This window comes from Tachyglossus aculeatus, chromosome 1 (genome assembly GCF_015852505.1).
Source record: "Tachyglossus aculeatus isolate mTacAcu1 chromosome 1, mTacAcu1.pri, whole genome shotgun sequence".
Classification (NCBI taxonomy): domain Eukaryota; kingdom Metazoa; phylum Chordata; class Mammalia; order Monotremata; family Tachyglossidae; genus Tachyglossus; species Tachyglossus aculeatus.
Window position 1 is genome coordinate 60,318,889 of NC_052066.1, and position 14,286 is coordinate 60,333,174.

The following is a 14,286-nucleotide window of genomic DNA, read 5'->3' on the forward strand; positions in this document are numbered from 1 at the left end:
CCTAAAATATTCACTATCTTCCTCAGCACCATTAAATTGAGTTCTCTCTTTATAACAGCTCTTTAAAATCTTCCAGGAAGGTAGTGTTGTCTCATGGAAACCTCATTGGTTTAGGTAGTCAGGACATCTGGATTCTAGTCCCAGCTCTCGGCACATGAACTTAGTTTCCTCATCTGCAAACTGGGGATTCCACCTGCCTCTCCTTATAGAATAGGGATGGATGAAAATAAGGTCTTATCATTGCTGTGAAAATTGTTAGTTTGGTTTCAGCTGAGCTTGTTCCAAGAATACTGGCCCAAAATCAGAGACCGAAAAGGTTACAGGCCAAACAAAAGCACCCACAACCTGGAGATACATCATCCTTTAAGTGCTGATTTACCCCATGATCTGTAAGCCTTCCCCCAAAAGCTGCCCACTGATTTCCCATTCTCCACATCTCCAAGCTCCTCCCTCTGGCCCCCTCCCACTGTCCCACATTCCCCGCTTCACTCAGCCCTCCCCTTCCAGGCATCTTCTGTTTGAAAAGACATTGACATGCAAGGTGTTCTGCTCCAGTCATGCACGTCAGTCAGTCAATCATATTTACTGAGCTCTGACTGTGTGCAGAGCACTGTACTAAACATATGGTTAGCAGGAGAATAATGGCTGGGTTCTTCCAGATAACCCAGAGCCTGGTCCCGGGTGTTGCCTCTTTGCCTCAAGAATTGGTCTCATTTTATCTTTAAGATATGTTTTAATTCTAAGGAAATCAACGTGTAAACAGAGCAGAAGAAAAGCAGGGACACAAAAGCATCTGTTCTGCTGAAATACAACATGGAAGTTCAACTGGTCGACTGAGATTTTAATACGTCTGCTGAGAAAATTTATCATTGGCTATTATGCTGGAAGTTATTGCTGGGGATTTGTCTTTGAGCCAGATACTTCCCTCACATCGCTCTCCGTCAGGTTACTAACTGCTACTCCCATTGGGATGTGGGATGGGGCTCCACAGCCTTGGCAACCCCTTCCCCCATCTTAGGCCACTGAAGATGTTCCTGGCCCACCAGCAGCTCTGGTCTCTGATGCAAGAAGATCAACATCAAACTCAGCCGGGTAATGGGTAGATCTTCAAATACACTTTCATTTGGTTCTCTAGACTGTATGCTCGTTGTTGGCAGGGAATGTGTGGGTTTATTGTTTTATTGTATTCTACCGAGCCTTTAGTACAGTGCTTCTCACACAGTAAGCGCTTGATAAACACTGACTGAATGAATGAATGGTTCACACTTCGGATCACACTCACCTGTAGGAAGTTTCTGGAAGCAGATCCTTAATAACGTAACTGGTAGCATTGCCCACGGCAATACTAATCTCTCCAAGATCTATATTGTAAGCAATGATTTCAGAACCGTTACTGCAGGGTTCTTCCCAATGGAGTACAAGGCACACGGTGGATGATGTTGGATAGGCATCTACGGTTTCATCTTCTAGGATATAGAGGGTAGAGATGGCATCGGGTACAGATGCTGGGGTCTTACAAGTGACAAGATCACTGTATGGCCCTGCTCCTGCTTGATTGATAGCCTGAGGAAAGAAACAAAGAAATAAATATTATCCATCATCAAATAATAATAAGGTTTCCCACTGTCATGTCATGGTGTTAGGTCTAATTATATATGCCTGCAGACTAAAAATATTTTGGAGCTCAGAATCATGAGAATTTGTCACTATCTGACAAGCTCAGAACTCAATGATATAGTGAAATCTGTCTGACTTGCCTCTACAGAATTGATACTTTTAAGGAAATACCACTTTCACAAGAGAATAAATGATTCTTTTTCCAACAGCTGCCTTTTTGGAGGGGAAGGAAATGATGAAAGCACCCTGAAACAATTTATGTTTTCAGAACACCCCCATTATTACTAATAACTGGTCAAATCAATTAGATTAAATAGTTCTTCAATTTGGCAGAGTCTCTATTATTGTTATAAAGTCAAGTTTCTTTCTGCCCTGTCACCTAAAGAAAGAAACTATTACATTTGGCTTTCATCTAATAAAATTAACATTGTTCCATGTGCAGAGACTGTTTAATGCTACCACCTTGATTATAACATTTTTAAATACACATATTTCAAAATATCAGTCAACAGGAGTTACAAGTCTTCACATTCTTCTCATTTACTTGACAGGTAAGGTTTCTCACTTATACATATTAGTCAACAACACTGAGAAAAAACCATCATTGTGGATACACAGAGTTGACTGTATAAATGATTCTTAGGCACATGAAATGCATATGACAGCCTACATCTATGTTCTGGATAGAGGTGTTCCAGAAATCCACCTTTTATGTTCTCATGGCACTGATCTCCCACAACGTTGGGGAGGGGCTGTGTTCAGGGTGAAACAGTAATAATGATGGTAATTATTAATAATAAATAATTGTGGTATTAAGTACCTTAGTGCCAAGGACTGCACTAAGCTCTGGGGTACAGAAAAGATAATCAGGTCCTATCTGGGGCTCACAGATTAAGTAGGAAGGAAAAACAGGTTTTGAATTCCCATTTTGCAGATTAGGAAACTGAGGCCCAAAGAAGTTAAATGACTTGCCCCAGGTCACTAAGGGGATATGTGGTGGAGCCAGGACTAAGAGTCAGATACCTGTGCTCTTTCCACAATGCCACACAGCTTCCCCTAAAAGTAAAAAGTACTGGATTCCCTTTTCCAGAAGAGGAAATGGAATGTCTCAGTAGTCTTTCTTGGACTTTGTTCGAAAAAGATTCATGATATAAAAATGAATATAGCACCTAGGCTAGCTTGTGAGCTCTTAGCCAAACAAAGCCCTATTTAGGCTCTACTCAAGTGGATCTAGACATCCAGTACTAGGTTCAAAGATGATGCCTTCTAGTGTTTAATGAAGAAATGGAACGCCTGTACGTAATTTAATTTGTAAAGCACCTTGTAACAACAAAATGCCTCTACCACTTCATTCTGCCATCACAAAAGGCAAACATTATTAGCCTTTATTTAGATATGAAACAGGCATGAAGAGGATAAATGGCTCGCATGTAATAACTCGGGGGGAGGAGGGGGAGCAGCGTCAGAGCAGAGACCAAATCTTGAGTCCTCTGACTTCCATTACGTTTTTCACACTTGACCACACTGCCTCTTTCACAAGATCAACCCAATCCTATAAAAACACTCAAAATTCAGTTATAGAAAGTGAGGCTTGAAGAAGAGATAACTGTTATTCACTTAGTTTGTATTATCATTCTTTTCGCTTTCATCCTTTTACTAGCTCTGAGGTCTATTTTTCTGCAATCTGAAGAAGTCCTTTCAATTTTGAAAATGTGCTGGGGAAAATTTCCCTTCCTTTGGCCAGCTGGCTTTTAATAATTAGCCAGATTTACTGATAGTATTTGGTCTAAAATTGGGTTTCCATTAAAATCTACATCAGCAGGGGAGTTATTAGTTCCATAAGGCTTTCTCCCCATGATGCTATGCTTCTAACTCATTATGACCTTTCAATTTTATATCTGGGGATGTAGAACTGAGGGGAGAGCAGAAAGAATTGGTCTATTCCATCTTTAAGAAACATTTTCATTCTAAGGAAATCAATGTGTACACAAACAAGAAAAGCGGGGACACAGCATCTGTTCCGCACATAAAAGAAAATGTGGAAATACAATGTGGAAGTTCACCGGGTCGACTGGGATTTTGCTATGTCTGCTGAGAAAATTTATCATGGGCTACAATGCTCGAAGTTATTGGTAAGAAGCCAGATAAGTCTAAGGGACCATTTCCCCACATTATAGGTACATGACCTGTTACTTCCACTGAACCCTCCTTGAAACTCTAACAAGCTTTTTTAAGATACCAATCTCTGTGGTTTCGTTTCTTTTGCATCACTGCTCCTTTTATGTCACAAACCTCCAACTGATTGCTGAGATGCCTGAGTTTAGAAACATTTGGGGATAGAGAGTCCAAGACATTTAGAGTTTCTAGAAAGAAACTCTGAAAATAAGGTTTATGTTTAAGACTAACATTTAGGTAAATAATAATTATGGTATTTGTTAAGCACTTACTACGTGCCAAGCACTGTTCTAAGTGCTGAAAAGAGACATCTATTTGGAAAATATCATTTGGGCATTTTTGCTTTGAAATAGTAATGGTATTTCTGGGGCATACTCAAGTATTTTTAGAGCGGAGATAGTGAAAATAGCAGAACAATGGCTTGTCTACTGTATTATCAACAGAATTTAAGGAATTGGTTAAAAAATCCCATTTGGAGTAGCACAGAATCATAGCAAGATCTGATTTATTTGACCTGTTGAAACTTTAATAATTTCTTGATTACACACCAATTGTAGACAGATGGGAGATTAATTAGGATACTAGGAAAATACAATGAACTGTCATCACTACTTATTCCCCAGGATGTGATCTATAAAGATAAATTAGAATCCTTTACCTGGAGCCTACAGCAATATTGTGCTGCTGACAACAGATCTTTTATTTCAAAGCAAGTATCTGTTCCATTATATACAAGTTCTAGGGATTCTTCTTCTTCTCCCCACTCCAGCCTGTACTCTGAGACATCAGTTCCAGAGCTTTCAGGACACTGTAAGGTAGATATTTAATAGGTTAGTAATTATTCTTTTCGTGTTGCATTGATCAAGTCAGGAGGTGAATTAACATTCACGGTGACTTCATTTCTGGGGAGAGACACCTCCTCATTTGTGGGAATTTGCGATTTGTTTTCTGGCTTTGGCTTCCTTTAAATGAAACACCTAAAGAGAAGTGATGCAGATTCAGTATCACCTGTGGAATCTGTGTATTTGATTTATTTCTGGGATGTTTTGGAATAGATGATAAGCATGCCTAATTTATTCTGGATGGTCCAGATGAACCAGCTTTTCAACAGAAGTAGAATAATTCCAACAATATTCACAGATGTTAAAATCAAAACTGGGCAAAGGCATGATTTTATATAAAAAAAATGTATTTCTCAATTTATGTTCAGACTTCGACCAGCCAGTGGCTTTCAGGACTCCAGATATTTTTAGAAGTACAGTGTTTGTTTGCAGGCTTTAGGATACAACAAACTGTGGGCAAAAATTGCCAGGTATAATACTCATTTATTTATTCATTCAATCGCATTTATTGAGTCTTTACTGTGTGCAGAGCACTGTAGTAAGTGCTTGGAAAGTACAATCCAGCAATAAAGAGAAACAATACCTGCCCACAAGGAATTCACAGTCTAGAGGGGAGAAACAGACATCAATAGGAGCAAGCAGGCCTAGATATGAGTAGAATTGAAGATATATACATATATACATAAGTGCTGTGGGTGGGGGGAAGAGCAAAGTGAGCGAGTTATGGAGACATGGAAGGGAGCAGGAGAAGAGGAAAAGTGGGGCTTAGTTATGGGAAGGCCTCTTGGAGGAGGTGCGCCTTCAGTAGGGCTTTGAAAGGGGGAAGAGTGATTGTCTGCTGGATCTGAGGAGGGAGGGCATTCCATTCATTCATTCAATCGTATTTATTGAGCACTTACTGTGTGCAGAGCATTGTACTAAGCACTTGGAAAGTACAAGTTGGCAACATATAGACACGGTCCCTACCTAACAACGGGCTCACAGTCTAGAAGGGGGAGACAGACAACAAAACAAAATATATTAGCAAAATAAGATAAATGGAATAGTAAATATGTACAAGTAAAATACATAGAGTAATAAATCTGTACAAATGTATATACAGGTGCTGTGGGGAGGGGAAGGAGGTAGGGTGGGGGGATGGGAAGGGGGAGAGGAAGGAGGGGGCTCAGTCAGGGAAGGTGTCCTGGAGGAGGTGAGCTCTCAGTAGGGCTTTGAAGGGAGGAAGAGAGCTAGCTTGGCGGATGTGTGGAGGGAGAGCATTGCAGGCCAGGGGGAGGACGTGGGCCGGGGGTCGATGGAGGGACAGGCGAGAATGAGGCACAGTGAGCAGGCTAGCGGCAGAGGAGTGGAGGGTGTGGGCTGGGCTGTAGAAAGAAAGAAGGGAGGTGAGGTAGGAGGGGGCGAGGTGATGGAGGGCCTTGAAGCCGAGAGTGAGGAGTTTTTGCCTGATGCGTAGGTTGACTGGTAGCCACTGGAGATTTTTGAGGAGGGGAGTAACATGCCCAGAGTGTTTCTACACAAAGATGATCTGGGCAGCGGCATGAAGTATAGATTGAAGTGGGGAGAGACAGGCCAGAGGCAGGATGTGGGCCAGGGGTCGATGGCGAGACAGGTGAGATGGAGGTACAGTGAGAAGGTTAGCACCAGAGGAGCAGAGTGTGCGGGCTGGGTTGCAGAAGGAGAGAAGGGAGGTGAGGTAGGAGGGGGTAAGGTAATGGAGAGCTTTAAAACCAACAGTGAGGAGTATCATCATCATCAATCGTATTTATTGAGCGCTTACTATGTGCAGAGCACTGTACTAAGCGCTTGGGAAGTACAAATTGGCAACATATAGAGACAGTCCCTACCCAACAGTGGGCTCACAGTCTAAAAGGGGGAGACGGAGACCAAACATACTAACAAAATAAAATAAATAGAATAGATATGTACAAATAAATTAAATAAATAGAGTAAAAAAATATGTACAAACATATATACATATATACAGGTGCTGTGGGGAAGGGAGGGAGGTAAGATGGGGGGATGGAGAGGGGGACGAGGGGGAGAGGAAGGAAGGGGCTCAGTATGGGAAGGCCTCCTGTAGGAGGTGAGCTCTCAGCAGGGCCTTGAAGGGAGGAAGAGGGCTAGCTTGGCGGATGGGCAGAGGGAGGGCATTTGTTTGATATAGAGGTGTATTGGCAACCACTGGAGAATTTTAAGGAGGGGGCTGACATATCCTGAACGTTTCTGTAGAAAGATAATCTGGGCAGCGGAGTGAAGTATGGATTGAAGTGGGGAGAGGCAGGAGGTTAGGAGGTCAGAAAGGAGGCTGATGCAGTAATTCAGTCAAGTCAGGATAACTGATTGTACTATTGTGGTAGCAGTTTGGATGGACAGGAAAGGGTAGATCTTGGTGATGTTGTGAAGGTAAGAATGACAGGATTTGCTGACAGACTGGATACTTGGGTTGAATGAGACAACGGAGTCAAGGTTGACACCAAGGTTAGGGGCTTGTGAGACAGGAAGGATGGTTGTGCCGTCTCCAGTGACGGGAAAGTTTGGGAGAGGATAGGGTTTGGGAGGGAAGATAAGGACCACTATCTTGGATATGTTGAGTCTAAGGTGGTGGGAGGACATTCAAATAGCGATGTCCTGGAGGCAGAAGGAGATGCGAGCCTGGAGGGAAGGAGAAAGAACAGGGAAAGAGATGTAGATTTCGGCGTCCTCTGCATAGAGATGGTAGTTAAAGCCACGGGAGCGAATGAGTTCTCCAAGGGAGTGATATAGATGGAGAAAAGAAGGGAACCAAGAACTGAACATGAGGGACCCCTACAGTTAGGGGATGGGAGGAGGAGGAGGAGGAGCTCGTGAAGGAGACTGAGAATGAAGGGCCAGAGAAGTAAGATGAGAACCAGGAGAGGACAGAGTCAGTGAAGCCAAGCTTGGACAACATATCGAGGAGAAGGGGATGTTCCACAGTGTCAAAGGCAGCAGAGAGGTTGAGGAGGAGTAGGGTGGAGTAGGAGCCATTGGATTTCGCAAGAAGGAGATCATTGGTGACCTGTGAGGGCAGTTTCAGTGGACAGAAGGGAGTGGAAGCCAGATTGGAGGGACTCCATGAGAGAGTTGGAGGGTAGGAATTTGAGGCAGTAGTGGTAGTTTTTCCTTAATGCTTACTATGTGAACAGCACTGTGCTAAGCACAGGGTTAGGTGTGATGCAATTAGGTCAGACAGAGTCCCTGTACTATATGGGGCTCTACATAAGTGGGAAGAAGAATGAATATCCAATCTCAGTTTTACAGACAAGGAAACTAAGGTACAGAGAAGTGACTGGGCCGAGGTCACATAGCAGGGAAGTAGCAGAGTGGGCATGGAACATGTCTATTAACTCTGTTGTACTGCAGTCTCCCAAGCATTTATTAGAGTGCTCTGCACACAGTAATCAATGATATTTATTGAGCACTTACTGGGTGCAGAGCACTGGATTATGCACTTGAGAAGAGTACAATACAAGCTGACAGACATTTTCCCTGCCCATAAAGAGCTCACAGTCTAGAGAGAGTGACAGATATAAAAATGAATAAATTACAGGTATGAACACAAGTGCTGAGGGGCTGAGGGTGGGGTGAATATCAAGTGTTTAAAAGGTACAGATCAATTAATAAATGGCATTTATTGAGCACTTATATGCAGAGTACTGTACTAAGTGTTTGAGTAGAACAGAGTTGGTAAGCATAATCCCTGCCCAGTAGGGGCTTACAGTCCAGAGATGAGACAGACATTAAAGTAAAATTCAGATATACTTGTAAGTGCTGTGGGGCTGAGAATAGGGTGAATATTAAGTACTTAAGGGTACAGATCCAAGTGAATAGGCGATGCAGAATGGAGAGGGAGCAGGAGAGGTGGGGGCTTAGTCGAGAAAGGCCTCTTAGAGGAGACGTGATTTTAATAAGGCTTTGAAAGTGGGGAGAGTGTTCATCTGTCATATATGGAGGTGGAGCGAGTTCCATGCCAGAGGGAGGACATGGTGAGGGGTTGCCAGTGAAACAGAGAAGATGGAGGGGAAGTGGGGAAGTTGGGATCAGAGGAACGACAAGGGCAGACAGGGCTACAGGATGTAAACTGCAAGGTAAGAAAGGAGGTGGTGAGATGTTTGAGTGATTTAAGGCTGACGGTAAAGAGTTTCTGTTTCATGTGGAGGTGGATGGGCAACCACTGAAGGTTTTTGAGGAGTGGGTTGACATGGACCGAACTTTTTAGAAAAATGATCCGAGAAGCAAGCTGAAGTACAGGGAGTGAGGAGAGACTGTAGGCAGAGAGGTCAGCAGGGAGGCTGAAGTAGTAGTCGTCGAGGTGGGATAGGATGGACAGGATAGGACAACTCCTCACTCTTGGCTTCAAGGCTCTCCATCTCCTCGCCCCCTCCTACCTCACCTCTCTTCTGTCCTTCTACGGCCCAGCCCGCACCCTCTGCTCCTCTGCCGCTAACCACCTCAATGTGCCTTGTTCTTTCCTGTCCCACCATCGACCCCTGGCCCACATCCTTCCCCTGGCCTGGAATGCCCTCCCTCCACACATCCGCCAAACTAGCTCTCTTCCTCCCTTCAAAGCTCTACTGAGAGGTCACCTCCTCCAAGAGGCCTTCCCGGACTGAGCACCCTTTTTCCTCTCCTCCTCCCCATCATCCCCCCCGACACCTCCTTCCCCTCCCCACAGCACTTCTATATATTTGTATATATTTATTACTCTATTTTACTTGTACATATTTACTACTCTATTTTGTTAATGATATGTATATAGCTGTAATTCTATTTATTCTGATGGTTTTGACACCTGCCTACATATTTTGTTTTGTTGTCTGTCTCCTTCTAGACTGTGAGCCCGCTGTTGGGTGGGGACCATCTCTATATGTTGCCGACTTGTACTTCTCAAGCGCTTAGTACAGTGCTCTGCACATGGTAAGCACTCAATAAATACGACTGAATGAATGAATGAAATGAATAAGTGCTTCGATCAGTGTAGTAGCAGTTTGGGTGGGGAGAAAAGGCAGGATTTTATCGATGATGTGAACAATTTGGTGACAGGCTGGTTGAATGAGAATATAGGTTGAATGAGAGATGAATCAGGATAATGTCAAGGCTATGGGCTTGTGAGATAGGGAGGATAGTTATGTTATGATAGATAGTCATGATAGTTATGTCAAGAAGCACCACAGCCTAGTGGCAAGAGCACAGGCTTGGGAGCCAGAGGTCGTGGGTTATAATCCCAGCTCCGTCACTTGTGTGACCTTGGGCAAGTCACTTAACTTCTCTGTGCCTCAGCTACCTCATCTGTAAAATGGGGAGTAAGACTGTGGGCCCCACGTGGGACAACCTGATTATCTTGTATCTATCTACCCCAGCGCTTAGAACTGTGCTTAGCACATAATAAGCGCTTAACAAATATCATAGTTATTATTATTACGTTATCTGCAGTGATGGGAAATACAAGGGTAGGGCAGGTTTTGGGTGGCAAGATGAGGAGTTCTGTTTTGGACAGGTTTAGCCTAAGGTGTCGATGAGACATCCAGGTAGAGATGTCCTGAAGGCAGAGGAAATGCAAGACTGCAAAGAAGGAGAGAGGCTGGGGCTGGAGAGGTAGATTTTGGGACCATCCACATAGAGATGGTGGTTGAAGCCATGGGATCGAATGTGTTCTCAAAGAGAGTGGGTGTAAACAGAGAATAAAAAAGGGACTCCCACTGTTAGACGAAGGGAGCTAAAGGAGAAGCCTGAGAAGGAGTGGTCACAGAGACAAGAGGAGAACATGGAGTGGACAGTGACAGTGAAGCGAGGGTTAGATAATATTTCTAAGAGAAGGGGGTGATTAGTAAGCACTCAAATACCATTGATTGATCGATCAATTGGAACCCAGGTTCTCAGACTCCAGTGTCCCTGATCTTACTAATTAGCCATGTTGCATCTCTCTATTCGTACAATATTTTTCACTTATTTGGGGGTAAGATACATATTAGAATTTCAGTATTATGTAGAGGCATAGTTGGACTTACCTCCCAGCTTACTAGAACACAAGCATCAGACACAAAAGAAAGACAAGGTGCTCTGCATTGCCCAGGTGGCCCCGCTGCTGTGGTGATTTCTGAAGCATCTGAATATGGACCATACTAAAAATAAAATGGACACAAACACACATACTTTGAATTGTAATGACACATACGTACACCTGTACCCCGATACGATTACCTAGCTGTTAATGTGTTGGTCTACGCCCTTCTCACCACATACTTGTGTATCATCCAATTATTAAGGTCTAAATGACATCAAAGGAAACTGGGTTTGAACATTTCTAGAATTTATTCCTGGATGACAATCTCTCTAAAACAAAAATCGATTTCCTGAACTTTTTCTAGGGGTTAAAATTCATATTTCTGACACTTACTTCCCTCACTTCGATGAATAATATGAAGAATCATGCTTAATAAGAAAGTGTTGTTTACTGTGAACTCAACAACTTAAATAAACTCGGAGGGGAATCTTACTTTTCTTTTTTCCTCAGAGAGAACTAATGAAACTGACACAAAGATGTTTAATTTCTAATGCATACGAAAGCACTGGTAATAATAATAATAATCATGATGGCATTTATTAAGTGCTTACTACATGCAAAGCACTATTCTAAGCGCTGAGCATTGTTCTAAGCACTGTTGTTGCCAAATCTGCAGATTCTGGGCATTTTTGACTACTGTGACAATATGTCTCTCTTTTGAAATATTTCAACAGTTCATCTTACTGTGCCCTTTGTAATAATCAGCTTTAATGTTCAGAATTTGTAAAATGCCTGTATAAATGGGATGCATGTATCATTAGTTGAATTTTGGAAGGAATTTTTTTTTAAGCATTTCTGGCTTGTCTGGAATTCCCTTTTCCTGCAATGGAATTTAAGGGCTCTTGCTGTAGACCTCTGATTTTATCAAATTGTTACCTACAATGCTGACCCTCATTTTAATAATTAAGTGCTTACCAATAGTGACTATAGTAGTGAACTGAAGGACAGAAAATTCAGACTTAGGTGGACAAAACTGGGCCTTTCTCTGAAGCACTCTCATCTTTTAGGTTTAAAGTTAATAATCATTTTCATTTCATTTTGTTTTACTGCCTCATTTGTTTTATTCTCAACAATATACTCTATCAATATTCACCTTCCCTTTCCAAAATACTCTGAAATGTGAAGCATCCAACCCTCTGTGGCATTACAGCTTTGTTTCCCATGCATACTTCCTTAGTTATCAGACTGCTGATTCCATGTAGTTTTAAATTGTTGCATGTTCCTACGATCCAAACCAACCCTTGGCTTCATAGGAAAACTTCTTTTGACCACTTCCATTTGAATTAAGAGTTTGCCGACCAAATGAATGCCCGTTGTAGAAACAGTTCCGAAAGTCATAATATTTGTTCTCTCCCTCCCTATCTTCCTTTCTTTCCCCCCTCCATCTCTCCCTCCCTCTCTCTCTCCCCGCCCCACCTTTCTGGTATTTGTTAAGTGCTTACTATGTGTCAAACACTGTTCTATGCATTAGATACAAGTTAATTAGGTCAGACACAGTCCCAATCGCACATGGGGCTCACAGTTTTAGTAGGAGGGAGATCAGGTATTCAATCTCCATTTTACAGTTGAGGGAAGTGAGGACCAGAGACGTTAAGTGACTTGACCAAGGTCACACAGCAAGCATTCGATAGAACTGCATGACTTTGTGGAAAGACACGGGGTTGGGAGTCAGACAACATGAGTTCTAATCCCAGCTCTGCCACTTGTCTGCTGTGTGACCTTGGGGAAGCCACTTAACTTCTCTGTACCTCAGTTCCCTCATCTGTAAAGTGGGGATTAAGACTGTGAGCCCCATGTGGGACAACCTGATTACCCTGTAACTACCCCAATGCTTAGAACAGTGCTTGGCACATAGTAAGCGCTTAACAAATACCATTATTGTTATTACTATTACAACTGGAATTAGAACCCAGGTCCTCTTTCCAACATAGGGCAAACTCCCCCATATCTCTGTCCTCTCGGTTCCCTCAGTGCAAGTTGAAAGAGTTATAATCGTAAGATGCTTCATTTTGGATTTCTCATGTACATTTATTTATAAAGGTTTAAAGCATTATTATATTTGAGGCATTTAAAAATCATAACCCAACTTACCCCTCCATCATTCAAGGCCCTCACTCTGAAATGATACAGAGTTCCAGGAAGGAGGTTGCTGACTGTGCACTCTAGATCAGGTCCATGGTACACCTCAGAAGCAACTGCTTCAGGTTCGGTCATCTCCACGCTGTATTCTGAGACCTGACAACCACTCTCTGAGGATGGGACATCTAGGAAAAGGCATTACCATTTTTTGAGATCACTTTTACACTTCCAAATATCCTCTACTTAAAATCAGTCCAACTCTGTCAAAACTCCTGCCTTTTCCCTCTTGCTCATCAGCAGACAAGTGGTGGACCAGGGATTAGAACCCAGGTCCTTCTGACACCCAGGACAGTGCACTATTCACTAGGCCACGCTATTTCTCATGTTAGATCTCCTTAATTGTTAGAGCAGAACATTTTGAGATCAAGGACCTCTTGGTTTACATTTGTGTCTTCCCCAGTGCCTCAGTGTTCTTCATACACCCTGATGATCATAAGCAGATTGATCTGTCTTCAGATATCTTCTAGGCTGTGAGCCTTCTAGACTGTGAGCTGGCTGTTGGGTAGGGACCGTCTCTATATGTTGCCAACTTGTACTTCCCAAGCGTTTAGTACAGTGCGCTCTGCACACAGTAAGCGCTCAATAAACACGATTGAATGAATGAATTTGTGGAAGGAAAGAAAGGGCAATGTTGAACTATATAGTAACAAGGACTTTTCCTAGACTGAAACGAGGTCCTTGGAAAATGCAAATTTTCTTCATAAATTTAAACATCTGAGGAGACTAAACAGATTATCCAGAAATAATTTCAAAGTATTCAATGGATTTTTAGGCATTTCAGGGAATGTTTTGTAGCCAATGAAAATACTTAGAGGAAGAAGGAAAAGATATCATTTGAAATCCAGAACTTGACGGCTGAATCTTATTTTTGTCATTTAATGTCATGAAAGACCATCATCCAGGCTTTAGTTACTAAGCTCATGGTGGGCAAGGAATGTGTCTACCAACTCTGTTATACTGCACTTTCACAAGAGCCTAGTATATTTCTCTGTACACAGAAAGGGCTCAATTAATACAATTGATCGATGGATTATTTAGAGGAACTTGACAGCAAAAATGAGGCTAACCAAAATGGATTTGGAAGTACAATATTCAATTTCATGATGGACTACCTCTCCCAACTCTTCGTGAATTAGAACTGTGGAAGAGATTGTGGATTTCATGCTGTTAGATGCGTCTTACAAAATATGTGAAAACTACAAAAGAATGTCTTGCTTGGTTATACTCTAACATCGCAAACAAATTCTCTTTCTTTCTCTCCTATATTATAAAGTATATTGTATTTTACTGGACAAATGATCTCCAAGGCATAATTGCCCCACCTCAATTTTTGAGAAGGAAATAAAAGATTATTTTTAGTACCCTGTAGAAGCAAAACAGTACTTGATAAATAGTCAGTGCTTAATACAATCTTTATTATTATTGTTT

The 14,286-nt window shown here is 42.2% G+C and overlaps 1 protein-coding gene across 2 annotated transcripts in view; it reads right to left on the bottom strand.

Annotated features, from left to right (window-relative positions):
- The window catches only part of FNDC3B (fibronectin type III domain containing 3B), a 423,729-nt gene that overhangs the window by 53,222 nt on the left and 356,221 nt on the right, over window positions 1–14,286 (bottom strand). For both annotated transcript variants that reach the window (XM_038748752.1, XM_038748114.1), the window contains exons 19-22: window positions 12,811–12,983; window positions 10,664–10,777; window positions 4,451–4,600; window positions 1,283–1,563 (exon numbers count right to left, since the gene is read on the bottom strand). In XM_038748752.1, the coding sequence (XP_038604680.1) occupies window positions 1,283–1,563; window positions 4,451–4,600; window positions 10,664–10,777; window positions 12,811–12,983 (718 nt within the window). The remainder of the gene's footprint in view (window positions 1–1,282; window positions 1,564–4,450; window positions 4,601–10,663; window positions 10,778–12,810; window positions 12,984–14,286) is intronic.